Here is a 14,035-nt window from a genome sequence, read left to right as displayed (position 1 = left end):
TGCTTCATCCTAGTTCTGTGGAGCGGACGCCTGCTCGCGCTTGCGCCACCTAGCGGTCTTATCTGTCGTAATAGACGAGTTTTAGAGTGTAAACCTTTTGTACCTATTTAGTACATACTATTATTTATTCTGTGCTAATGGCGGTATTCATAAACGCACTCGCTGTTATCCACTGTCTCTCAAGGGCGGATCTAGTTTCCTGGCCATTTCCATACCAAAGCTCGCTTATTATACACAGATTATTTCCCCTATTTTTGCTTCCTTGGCAAAGCCTAATAATACTGACAGTATTATACCTTTGTAAAGAGACACTTATTCCCAAGTGTTCGCGCGGCGTTGCCGGCGCCGGACGCGCTAAACGCCAACTTCCTCGCGACTGACGCCGGCACCGTGACGTCATCACTTACCATGATGCGAGCTCTCTTCTTGAAAGAGAAAGACAGTTGAATATTTTTGACGTGATAACGTCTTACCGATGAACACCGTGCACCGGTAGCATGCACGAAAAAGTGTCACGTTGTGGACAGATCTCCATGGTAACGTTACGGCCAAAAGCAAATAAAATACAAATATTTCGATAAATTAACATTAATTATTTGCTTCCCGGATTCGGATTAGGATTCCGACCGCAGCTGCACTACTGCGGCAGTATTGCAGCGCGACATTACTGACTGCACTTACTGTCGCAAATGTCAAAAATCGGGGCAGCGACATCGCGTTTGTCATTTTAAGCGCGTTTGACATTTTAAGCAGTAATGCAATCGGTAGTATTGTCCCGCTGCAATACTGCTGCATAGCAAATTTCGTCAAAATCGTTAGAGCCGTTTCTGAGATCCCCGAAATATATAAATATATATACATAGATAGATATATACAAGAATTGCTCGTTTAAAGGTATAAGATTACCGAATATTCTCTCAAGCGTGAGTCAGTCAACGTTTTTGGTCGTTTTGATCTAAATGTACCACTGATAGCCATCAACTACCTATCAATGTACGATACAGACATGTACGTGATACGTGCGATGCGGTTCCGGTGAGACAAAGAGTAAACGTATAGACGAGACGCAGACTGGGCATTTAGTACATGTTCAAACAATAATCCTCCACCCAACAACGGCTGAATGGACTTGGGGAAAATTTAGCAGTCCGATAATCTATAACTGAAAAGTCATTAGGAATTGCTGTACTAGCTAGTCTAAGTCGTAGTAAGTATTTTTTTATGTACCATATTGCGCTTATATTATAGATACTTTTTTATACACACTTTTATTTCGGAACTATACACTCATCGGAAGATTAGCGCTGGAAGTCGCCAGCAGCATGCTGAGATGGGGCCATTTCGTGACACTTTCTTTTCTCTATGTTCTTTTAATGATGTTTTAATGTGTATGTCTATTGTCTGTGTGTTTACGAATAAAAACTATTCTATTCTAATCTATTTAGCTTCACTGCGTTTTAATATTTGTTTGTTTGTTTCTTTGTAGGTATATTTGTTTCAAATATTATAACTTAAATTTGAACCACTTCCTGAAATCTAATAGTTGAAATTCGGAGTACTTTCGTAATTCTGATGATAATGTGATAATATGCTAACATGGTGCTGATCTGATGATCCAAAGGAACTCCTCGATGGAAGAACACAGACACATGTTTACCTACTTGTTTTCCCACTGCCCCCACCTTGACGCATTTCTGTTTCGCCAAATGGTTGACTGATAGAGAATGCCTAGAGTAATTAAGTCCGCAGGTCATACTCAAGCTTAAAATAAATAAATAAATTGCCTAGTTACATGTCCTAATCTATTTTGTACCCACCTAATATTAGGGCAATCTTTATTGTATTAAGCCCTATTACTTAATAGACTACACTATTTCTCGGACCCTAGGGTCTGTGTATCGGAGTACCCACCTTTACCCTTTAACGTGGGTAAGTATTAATTATTAAAATTAAATTAAATTAAATAATCATTTATTTTCAGGCATGGCCCATAGAAGTGTTAGTAACAAAAAACTGAAATACTAATGTTAAACAGTACAATTAATTAACACCTACCATGCAAATCAATATACTTAGAGCTAGGACTATGACAATACAATACCGGGTAAGCCGTACACTTGTACATTACATAAAACATTTACTATTACATTTAAATTTAAAATTTGACTAGTATCACAATCATAAAAACATTTACAACAATTATACACGACTAACTTTTTAACAACCTGCAATATTTTAGGATATGAATATATCTCTTAGGTAGGTCATACTGAGCAACTTTTACTATGAACAACAAAATCGCGAAAAAAAATTACTCTTCCATAGAAAATAACAACATCAGACCAGTCAAAATGTATAAAACAGCTAATATTTTTTTTTAATTTCGGGGTTGGTCCCATGGTAAAAGTTACTGAGTATGGCCTATATATTCACATCGTAAATTATTGCAGGTTATAAAAAAGCCCGTATATCTCGGATATAGCGGTGCAAACGCGGTTTAGCCAAAAAAATCTACAATCATGTAAAACAAAACATCCGATAAAGGGTCCATGAACCCTCTATCGCCGGTACTCTTTGACCTGCGTCTGAGCATTGTTATAAGCAGAATAAAGGTCGCAAACACGGCACGTCTAACCAGCCAGTCCGTGACGACGCGCGAGTCGACAGCACGCTAGCGCGCGATTAAAAAACAAAACCGCCATGTTGTTCGTTGTTACTGTTGCGGTCTTGCTGGCCAGTGCCCAAGCCAAATTTTACAGGGATTGTGGTGAGTTTTTTAAACAGTGTTTGTACCGTAATTGTCGGGAGGGAAATTAACGTTTATGTGAGTGAGAATCCGATTGTTGCCTTGTGAGTAACATGATCTCTATATATGTAAAAATTGCGTTTCTTCAGCAGTTCAAACAAGCATTTGTAGCTCTAGGTACCTAATAAGTTACTAGAAAATTGTAAAAAACCGCATTTACTTAAATAGGGTCATTGCGCTAGTTTCCGTCCATGGTCTAGGTTTTATCCACTTGACGGATTAGCAAATTAGTTATTTGTACAACAAGAGAGCGAAGTTTGATATTTCTTAGTGCTTATTTTGAGTCCCGTGCAAGCGAATAATTATATAATCATCTAATTTAGAATCTTGAGCGTAGTATGGGACTCAAAAGCGCACGAGATGTAAATAACTTTGATCTCGTGTAGTACACACAACTTTTCACCTCAGCAGTGAGAACATATTAGTCAACCTGACAGATGTAATCCTTCGTCATCACTTTTTCACTTATGTTTTCTTCGTATACTCTAATAATTAAGTTTAATTACCACAATCAAACACAAAAACGAAACGAAACAAATTCCAATAAAATAATACGTAAATAACGCACATCAATTGACACTTCCATCGACAACTTTTTAACAATCGACAACGCTGGAAGAAAACTAGCGCAATGACCTTACCTTACAATGTATCTACATCTACATACGTAGTGTAGAAAGAAACGTTACTTAAATCATGCAGCTTGGTAGGTATATAATTCACCTACATTACCTGCAACTTATAAATTGCGAACTACTAGTTTCATACCTCAAATAATTATTTTTCTCGCTGCTGAGGTCAGAACTTGTATGCCACCAATACAATCCTCGGCCTCGACGCTACCGAGGTCCGTACAAAATATATATGTGAAAATGCGTTACAAAACTGAAATTTTTGAAGACATTTTTTTTATTTTTAAATATAGCTATATTTGACTGCAAAACAATGTTATACAGCGATGTGATAAGACTATTTCGTTAATGTCAGGAATAACAATTACATATAGTTATGACTCATAAGTTATGACTAATGTTGTGTTTGTATATGTAATCTACATACCGATTTATGAATACGTGGAATCATTATCGTCAATTCAAAAAAAGGAGCGTACAGGTTTTAAAAGGGTAGGCAAAGCCCATGTAGCCCTGGAGTTGCATAGGCATCCGTCCATAGGCTACGGTGACATCTTGCCATTAGCGCGCCGTATGCATAAAAAATCTTTCAACACCAAAAAAACACCTATTTAAAGCAAAGGTATCCCGAAACATTAGAAAGCGATTTATCAAGACCTACGTCTGGAGTATAGCGTTATATGGTAGCGAGACGTGGACATTAACCCAGCGTGATAGAGACAGACTAAGCGCTTTTGCAATGTGGACATGGAGAAGAATGGAAGGTATAAGCTGGAAGGAGAGGAAAACGAATGCAGAAGTATTGGATTTGGTAGGTGAGAAGCGATCTCTGCTGAGAATGATTGAAAACAGAAGGGGAAACATGTTGGGGCACCTGATACGGCACGATACTTACATACAGTCTATAATAGAAGGAAGAATAGAAAAAAGGAGAGGCAGAGGAAGACCGAGACGTGCGTTTTTGGACCAAGCGAAAGAGAAAATCAACGTACGGGACGTATCAGGAGCTCAAAACAGCGGCAGAAAGAAGAACGGAGTGGCGGTTACTCCACCGACAAGAGCCAGGTCTTAAGAGTTATGATGATGCCTTTAGTGAGTCAAAATTCGTTTAGTTGTCTTGTTATTTATCCTCAAAAAACCGGCCAAGTGCGAGTCGGACTCGCGCACGAAGGGTTCCCTACCATTACGCAAAAAACGGCAAAAAAAATCACGTTTATTGTATGGGAGATGGGAGTCGAGTTATTCTGTTTAATTAGTATTTGTTGTTAAGAACAGAAATACATCATCTGTGGAAATTTCAACTGTCTAGCTATCACGGTTCATGAGATACAGCCTGGTGACAGACGGACAGACAGACAGCGGAGTCTCAGTAATAAGGTCCCGTTTTTACCCTTTGGGTACGGAACCCTTAAAATGTGACGGAGTGGAACTAAATATAATTTATAACAAAAAAAAATTGCTAATTGTATTATTTGTTTTGACCTACGAGTGAACAAACAGCCAAAAAAAGCTAATTTTATGTTTTTAAGCTAGGTATGAAATTGCAGTAAAAATACGTCGAGTTTTTTGATAAAAAAATGCAGATCATTAAATAATGATCATGATTGTAGATAACTTAACGAGAGTCGGAAAAGCTGAACTTGTTTGCTTATCTCATATGTATATTTAAAAAAATACAATAATAACATTAAATCGCCATTACGTTGCATTTTATATTCATATTCATATTGCTTTATTGATAAAATGACGAATTTTACATGTCAGTTTAATTACAATTCATTTAAAATAACTACAATCAATGATATTACCAATTAAAGTAAAATAAAATAAAACAATAAATAACACGTAATAATAGGTAGTCAATACAATTTACAATTTAACAATTAAAGCATTAATAAGTACATTAAAATTAAATTATATAAATCGTTATTATTATATTCTGACATGTCATAAAATGCATTTGCAGTCAGCCATTTTTTTTAATCTAGCGAAAAATATCTGATTATTATCAATATTTTTAATGTTAATATATATTTTTGTGTTATATTTTTAATATTAAGACATAAATTATAAATGAAGATACAAAGATATATTAAACCCTCGTAATAGGGTTGGCCGGTCGAAGTGTTTAGCAGATGGCGCCAGCATAGCTTGCCCTGTCAATCCCTAGAATTGTGTCAAATTTTAATTTTTTTAATGCCCTGGATGCCAGCCCTTTAAGCCAAATCTCATAGAAAAAGGGGCAAGCTATGATGGTGCCATCTCTGCAAACCTTTGACAGTTGCCAACCCCATTGTCATGCTCTTTAGTCAACCTGTCCTTTTTTTCGTGCGTTGGAAAATACGATAGTAAAGGATTATTCACAATCACTAAGGCACTTTTTAGTATTATATAGCTCGTAAACATCCCAGCACTAACAAGTCATCTTTAACTTACGTCATTGGCAATAGAGGTGACAAAAGGGTGTCAATAGCAAGTTACAGAACATAGAACATTCTTGAACATTTCATTCATTCCACTTGAATGAGAATTCAAACTACGCGAAAATATTTAAATTCTAGTACGCGGTTTAAATAACCCTTTCTCGTTACTACTTTAATATTACAATCGGGTTCGACAGGATACCCATTGTCAAGTTAAATTCGATCACAATGAACGGCGAACGAATACGGTTTCACTACGGCGTAATGTGAATTCGATACAGCATGAACTAGGTAAATACCTATTATAAGTACAACATAGGACATCTGTAGTTTGTTTAAGCTAAAGGATGACTCATTTTAGAACAGCCCGGGTCCGGGCCGAGGCAACCAACACTTAATTTTCTATGACAGGTGACCGGTGATCACGTGATGCTTTCTACACAAAACAAAGTGCCGGATGTTTCGGTACCACAGAAAACCACAGGGGGTGGTCTGTGCTTTCTAACACTTAACTCTGGACCGACTTTGATATACAGGGTGGCTAAAAAATAAGTGCATTCCCGTTACCAGGGAGGTTTTGGGATTATACTGGGCAACTTTTACTATGGGACCAAGCACGAAATCGCGTAAAAAAACATTTACCCTCCCATAGAAAATGGGCCAGCCAAAATGTATTAAACAACCAATTTTTATTCGCGCTTTCGGCGTTGGTCCCATAGTAAAAGTTGCTCAGTATAATCAGAAAACCTCCCTGGCAACGGGAATGGAATTATTTTTTAGCCACCGTGTACCTATATTTAATTGGAACTTATTGACTGAATAAATAACATGTTTCAAACATGTCTGACCTTTCTCTGCTAACATTGAGCTGTCAATGGTCCCATAATCCCGCTGTGACCTTTGGCTGTGCCCGGAATAGTTGGATTTCTACACTGTCATAGGCTTCGTCGATAAGTGGCTTAGGCGTCCTACTTTTCCAGGCTGAAACTGAAGGCTAAGTCATTTGTTATTTCTGCAACTTTAAATTGGGTCAAGCACTTGAAGTTTCCCCTTTATTTAAGTCTTACATATTTTAACGTTTATCAGTGGTAGGGTGACCATAGAATAAGAACTCAATTCTCAGCATCTTGCCTAATTTGCACAGATTTTACATTTCCTTTTCCTACGTCTCAAAAAAAATATGGTTGTCTGTAAAGTCGGATTACGGACGATAATTTTGCGTGATAATGATAACGTCATAAGAAAACAATGACGAAAAATTGCATATTTTTATTTATGAATTGAATTGAAAAATTATAAAAAATTAAAAATAAAACATTTATTTCGGACGACAATACAATATATTTTGTTAGTTACAAATTTACTTAAATTACTATGTTAGTACCTAAACTAAGATGTTGGGAGGTCCAGTGCCTAATAAGTGCACTGTCCCATCTCCCTGCCACGACGGCGGAGACTGTGGCGGCTGTCGCGCACCCTTCGGAGCGTCGCGGCGCAGCGCAGAATTATAATGTGTAAAAATGTCCAGTTCACCACGAACGCTGTAAAGGGTCGGGATGTATTTTGAATTCATTAACATCATATTTGTTTAACGAGACCTTACTTGCCGTAAGTTGTAATTGTAACTATATTCGGCAAGAAATTAACGAAATAACCGCTTTGTTTCCAGGATCGACGTTGGGATCTGTGTCGAAAGTGGGCGTGAGCGGGTGCGAAGACTCAGCGACCGAGTGCGTCCTCAAAAGAAACACCAATGCCACCATCTCTATAGATTTCACACCCAGTAAGTACTAAGTAGTCAGCAGAGTACAGCACTAATGCAACCTAATATAGATATCACAAATAGTAATTATACGGCAAAGTGGACGTGAGCGGGTGCGAAGACTCAGCGACCGAGTGCGTCCTCAAAAGAAACACCAATGCCACCATCTCCATAGATTTCACACCCAGTAAGTACTAAGTAGTCAGTAGAATACAGCACTAATGCAACCATCTCTATAGGTTTCACACCTAGTAATTAGACGGCAAAGTGGACGTCAGCGGGTGCGAAGATTCGTCCATCCTCAAAAGAAACAACAATGGCACCATCTGTATAGGTTTCACACCTAGTATCTAATTAGACGGCAAAGTGGACGTCAGCGGGTGCGAAGATTCGTCCAAGAAGTACGTCCTCAAAAGAAACAACAATGGCACCATCTCTATAGATTTCACACGTTGTAAGTATAGACAGCATTGTAGAGTCAAAGAATTAAATTCATTCATTCATTCATTGCTAAACCCGCGCGGCAAGAAGATGTTGATACAATTCCTCGCCAGTCTGCCTGTGACCACGAACGTAACGTCACGTTCGAAACGTCAGGCCATAAATAAACGTAAGTTTGTATGCGATTAAGTCCCGTGTTAGTTTTAAAATTATAAATGATATCATTCAGATATTCTGATGTTAGTATACGTTCGAATTCGAGAGACACTTCTCAATTTGTTCTTCTCAAAATGCAAAGTTAGCTTAGTTAGATGGATTCTAAAACATAGTCATATTAGCGCAAGCAAAGTACAGAATAAATAATAATAGGTACAGAAGGTTCACTCTCTAACTGTTAGAGTCTAACAAAACGCGTCTATTACGACAGAAATGACCGCTAGGTGTCGCAAGCGCGAACATGCGTCCGTTCCGTAGCGGTGCGCGGCAACTAATATGACTATAGACACCAAAATTGGTGTCGGCCGCATGTACTTATAACGACTCGACGAAATCGCGGAGTGAGCCACGCCTGCCACTACACAACTACCGGCTGAGTAATGCGCTGCGATGTTATGAGCTATTAGCATGAGCGGATGCCGTAATAAGTAACCACGTAACGTCATTCCACAGTGCATTAGGCTCAATTTGAAGACAAGAACATTGCTAGTTCTCGCGAAACTGGAGAGTTTTATTAGCCAAATGAAGTATGGATAAGTCTCCATGAAATGAAGCTTATTTGCGTCTTTACTTTTTTCTACATGTTTTCATTTAGTTGCGCTCTCACGGTCAATGTCAAACGTTATTCACGAAACGGATGTTTACTCATAACTTGCACATAACTATGACTAAAGTCGGGTTTTAAAGTATAAGTACGTACTTAGTATAAGAATTAAGGAAAACATCAACAACTGATATGTACCTAGTTATTTATGCAACAAAAGTTAAATAGTAAATATGTACTGCAGCGGTATCTCATTTTTATCACCTGTCATGCCATGCGTCACTTTCGCACTTACATATTATTTGTTAGAACGTGACAGGCATGGTGACAAATGATAAAGAGCCGACCATCTTAGCGCTACTGGATTATAACAACACGCAAAAGTAGATAACAAAAGTCACAAGAACCCGCTCCGCTCCATTTTAAATTGGAATACATTATTTTTGTAGCAGTAATGCGATGATTTCTGATTTCTGATTTTCAGTAGCCTTAAAAACCCATCTCACCCCCCTTTCATCCCTTCTCTCCCCATTCATAACCCAACTCTCCCCACGAACCCTAATTACCCCATTTTACGGTACTGCAAGAAAATGCAGCACAACTTTTCCACCAAATTTTGTACAGCCTGACAACACGCAGCTCATAATAATGTCATGTTCCTATATTTAAAGAAAATATCAGTAATTTCAAAATATTATTTATTGAAATGCTACGCAATCCTTCATCCTTTTATTGAAGTGTTTTATCGTCGACATATTTTTTTTGCATATTTCTCAACTTTTTTTGTCGTTTTTGTTTTAAAAACACTTAATAATTAATTACATTCGATGACTTTCAAGGTCTGTTATCAAAAATGTCTTAAAAATTGAGCAATATATCTTTAAAGACCTATTTATGAAAAATCGAAATCTAAAATGTGTCTGAAGGGTGCCCATCATCCCCTACCATGCGCAACATGGCGAAGGTCAAATAAAATCTTGTCAGGGTATGTCATTGATAATTATCATACACGTGTGTAATTTTCAATTCTAGCGGTAGCAGCCAAAGAGATAACCACAGAAGTTCACGGTGTCATCATGAACCTTCCCGTACCGTTCCCGCTGCCTCAGCCCGATGCCTGCAAGGGCAGCGGACTGACCTGCCCTCTTAAGGTAACTAAGACAGTCACTGGATGAAAGAGATAACCACAGCAGAGGTGCACGGTGTCATCATCTCATCATGAACCTGAACCACGAACCACGCCATGCCCATGCCATTCCCTCTGCCGCAGCCCGACGCCTGCAAGGGCAGCGGACTGACCTGCCCTCTCAAGGTAACTAAGACAGTCACTGGATGATAAAGATAACCACAGAGGTGCACGGTGTCATCAATGTCATCATGAACCTGCCCGTGCCATTCCCTTTGCCGCAGCCCCACACCTGCAAGGGCAGCGGCCTGACCTGCCCACTCAAGGTAACTAAGACAGTCACTGGATGATAGAGATCATCACAGAGGTGCACGGTGTCATCAATCTCATCATGAACCTACCCGTGCCATTCCCTCTGCCGCAGCCCGCACTTGCAAGGGCAGCGGACTGACCTGCCCTCTCAAGGTAACTAAGACAGTCACTGGATGAAAGACATAACCACAGAGGTGCACGGTCTCATCATCTCATCATTAACCTGCCCGTGCCATTCCCTCTGCCGGGGGTCCCAATCTGCCTAAGGTCGCAGTGGTCGGGAGTTGCCCATCTTGATTCATCCGTAAGTTATCGGTGTAATATTAGTCTTTCTGACTAGCACAGTTGCGCGGGAGTATAGCCCTGCATCCGCACCAATCAGATTTAGGTACCTATAGACAACTGAGAAAGGGCCTAGGAGAATCGGTTCAACCTTAGACGGATATCATGTACTTACACTAGAATCTAAGAGTATGGAGCTAATATGGAGTGCTTGCTTATTCTGAACTCCATAGTCAAGAAATAAGTTTATTTTTAGGGTTCCGTACCTCAAAAGGAAAAAACGGAACCCTTATAGGATCACTTTGTTGTCCGATTTGTCCGTCCGTCTGTCTGTCAAGACCCTTTATCTCGGGAACGCGTGGAGGTATCGAGTTAAAATTAAAACCATATATCTACCTACCAGTCCCTTGAAGCTGTGAAAAAATCAAACTTCTAAGTAACGCAAAAAAAAACATTACGGCATAAACCGCAAAAAAACGTATATTTCGACACTCAAGGGAATCAAAATTAATAGGGTACTTCCCGTTGAACTAGAACTATGAAATTTGGCCAATAATATCGTCTTACATTACAAGTAGGAAAGGTAAAAATCTGAAAACAATAAATTTGTAAAAAATAAAATATAATTTAAAATTGTACGGAACACTCGGTGGGCGAGTCCGATTCGGAATTCCTCGGAATAACCTAACCGGAATTCGTTAAAACGGAAATACGACTGCAGCGGCATTCACGCTTTGCGCATTCATGCTCAATGAAGTGTCAAACCATTATTTTTCTTGATAATTAATCTTTGTTTACAGGCCGGTGAACTAGCCAAGTACGTGACGTCATTGCCAGTCCTCAAATCGTACCCCAAGGTGAAGGTCGATGTGAAGTGGGAGCTCAAGACGGACGGCGGAGATTTGGTCTGCATCATGATCCCGGCCAAGATCAATTAATTATGATAAAACGTCTTACTACGAAAGGAAGTTCTCCGAATTATATTATTCGTAAACAAAACGGTGGGTCATAGACGTCATAGCTATGTATTTCACTTAAGCATGTGTGAATGAGAAGTTTATGGTTAATATTGTGTTTATTGCGTGAATCTCGTAAATGTGGTATTTTCTATAAAAAGGGACCTTATTGTCGATGGCGCTTACGCCATTATAAACGATGCTCCGATATAAATACAATGTCGCGCGACGCTGTGCGGTGTAAGCGCCATCGACAATAAGGTCCCTTTTCATAGAAAATGCCCCAAATAATCTCTTTAAACCAAGAGTGAACAGGCTGTTACTGAACGTTAGTTCCATCTTAGGCCCTATCTTCACTTTCCATGGTGATGGTGACTAGGGCCAATCGCCGATCAGTTGATAATAAAAAATAAATAAATAAAAGAATATGATTAAAGCTGAGATTCGTGAGATAAAATATTGTAGCTCTATATGGTGCGTTGGGGTAAGATTGAACGGGTTTTTTATGGGTAAGACAAAAAATCGTCCGTATGCCGAAGCATTACGGGCGACTTTTCATCTTACCCCGCATGAAAAACCTGTTCAATCTTACCCCAACGCACCCTACCTACTTATACTAGTTGTACTTCACTAACTTCACTGCAAAGCCTCACCAGGAATATATGATCACGCGCCATGTTGCGGAATTTCACTGGAACTAATATTTACATACTTTACTAAACTGTCACCCTATACATGATGAAAATAACAGCGCCCTCTTGACAATGATCATATATTACTGGTCAGGCTTTAACAATAAATTGCTTCATAAGAACCGCGTTAATTTTGGGGTCATTATGAAATAAGTTTTGATGTTTTGGACGCCAATAATTCCATTGCGCGTTTCCTTCTTATAGCTCCTCTACACGATGGGCCATCATAGTGGCCCACTAAGATGAGCCAGCGTCTAAAGAGGGTAGTGGTGTCGGATGGCTTATGGCGTGGCGGGATGGCAATGGGATGGCCACGGTGTCGGTTTTTCGCCCGCACATCAAAGGTGGGCTTGCGATGGCAGTAGGTACACATCTACACGTGACCCATTCCACAGTGCGTGCTTAAACGCGGTTGAGTGTGGACGTTCGTGCTTTATATTAATTTACGATTTTTTTGCTTAAAAAGAAGTGTAGGTAGTTGCAAATTTTCAACCATCGCATGGCCATCGCGCTGGTCCAGCACTGGGCCATCGTGTAGCTGTAGAGGAGCCATTAGAAATATTCCCATTTCTATTGAGGGAAAAATTACTAGGCGCGGAACTTCACTATTTGTTAGTAAGATGATAAAGAAATTTAAGTCCTTTAAAATAAGGGCTATAGTTGATTGGCAGAGATGAATGATATACTCACCTGGCGGACGCCCTTAAACAGTTCATGTTAATATAGGTTAATGTATAAAATACTATAGCAATCGCTCATATTTCAGTCCAATAAAATCCCTTATATTTGTCTGTATCACCTTTTACCTTCAGAGTATGTTTAATTAATTTTTTAATACTTACGTGGTTAATTTTATACGATAACTATAATTTTGTTATATTATTTGCTATGCATTTTCAGTTATGTTAACTAACGTATTATATTATGTGCTTTGAGATCTTGCCTGACATAGTTTAGGAAATGAATCTAAAGTAAAATGACTAACTATTCTTGTATAATTCATACATTGACCAAAGTTTTTGTGATAATTATGTAACATGTAGTTTCTATAATAGTTAAGTTTAATATTAGAATAGAAAAGCAACATCACAATAACTTAATTATTATTGAAACTACAAAGTTAACGTGTAAAAGAACGAATAAAACTGATGATAATAAAATTGCGTTTTATTTAAAGCATTGACATATAAAAATAATTATCATATCACTTCACAAATTAACATGTATATGTTTTATATACCGTCCTGGTTAAAATGTATTTCGAATTTGTAATAGACCCCGAAGTATGAAGTGGCAGTTCATGGCCTTCACTAAATTAAAAAGCTACTTTGTTTCACTCCCTGGAGTGACGAAAGTAGGCTTGTTCGAGCTGCTGAGGTGAAAAATCTTTTAGCATTCCATCTTATATTATATTCAGTCACAATTTTGTTTTCGGTACGGTGACTACTCAGTCACCGTAAAAAATATTAAAATTTATTCACTTAAGAATACATAAAGTGGCAATCGTGGTGACTTAGTAGTCACCGTAAAAATATATTAAAATTTATTGACTTAAAAATACATAAAGTGGCAATCGATGCGTGCTCTTCACACGATTCTAAAGCAACTTAAAGCCCGCTCCAGACTACGCGGCGCGAAGCCGCGAACGCGAGTGTGGAGTCGATTTCGCTGATTAGCGAACTAGACTCCACACTCTCGTTCGCGGCTTCGCGCCGCGATTCGCGCACGAGTGTGGAGGGCCCTTAAGAGTTTTGAATGATTCACGGTTAGTTTCACTAGACTTATATTGACCGTGATACAAAACAATACAAAAGGTAATCACGGTCCATATCCCGGTCAGTCT

At 38.8% G+C, this 14,035-nt stretch overlaps 1 protein-coding gene across 1 annotated transcript; it reads left to right on the top strand.

Annotated features, from left to right (window-relative positions):
- The first annotated feature begins 2,628 nt into the window (after window positions 1-2,628).
- Window positions 2,629-13,352, top strand: LOC134747605 (ecdysteroid-regulated 16 kDa protein). Its single transcript, XM_063682200.1, has 4 exons — window positions 2,629-2,767; window positions 7,531-7,644; window positions 9,857-9,975; window positions 11,345-13,352. The coding sequence occupies exons 1-4, from the start codon at window positions 2,701-2,703 to the stop codon at window positions 11,480-11,482; spliced, it is 438 nt and encodes a 145-aa protein (XP_063538270.1). The 5' UTR covers window positions 2,629-2,700; the 3' UTR covers window positions 11,483-13,352.
- The last annotated feature ends 683 nt before the right edge of the window (window positions 13,353-14,035 follow it).

The sequence above is a fragment of the Cydia strobilella genome, chromosome 15, assembly GCF_947568885.1.
Source record: "Cydia strobilella chromosome 15, ilCydStro3.1, whole genome shotgun sequence".
Classification (NCBI taxonomy): domain Eukaryota; kingdom Metazoa; phylum Arthropoda; class Insecta; order Lepidoptera; family Tortricidae; genus Cydia; species Cydia strobilella.
This window is presented reverse-complemented; position numbering and strand designations above follow the sequence as displayed.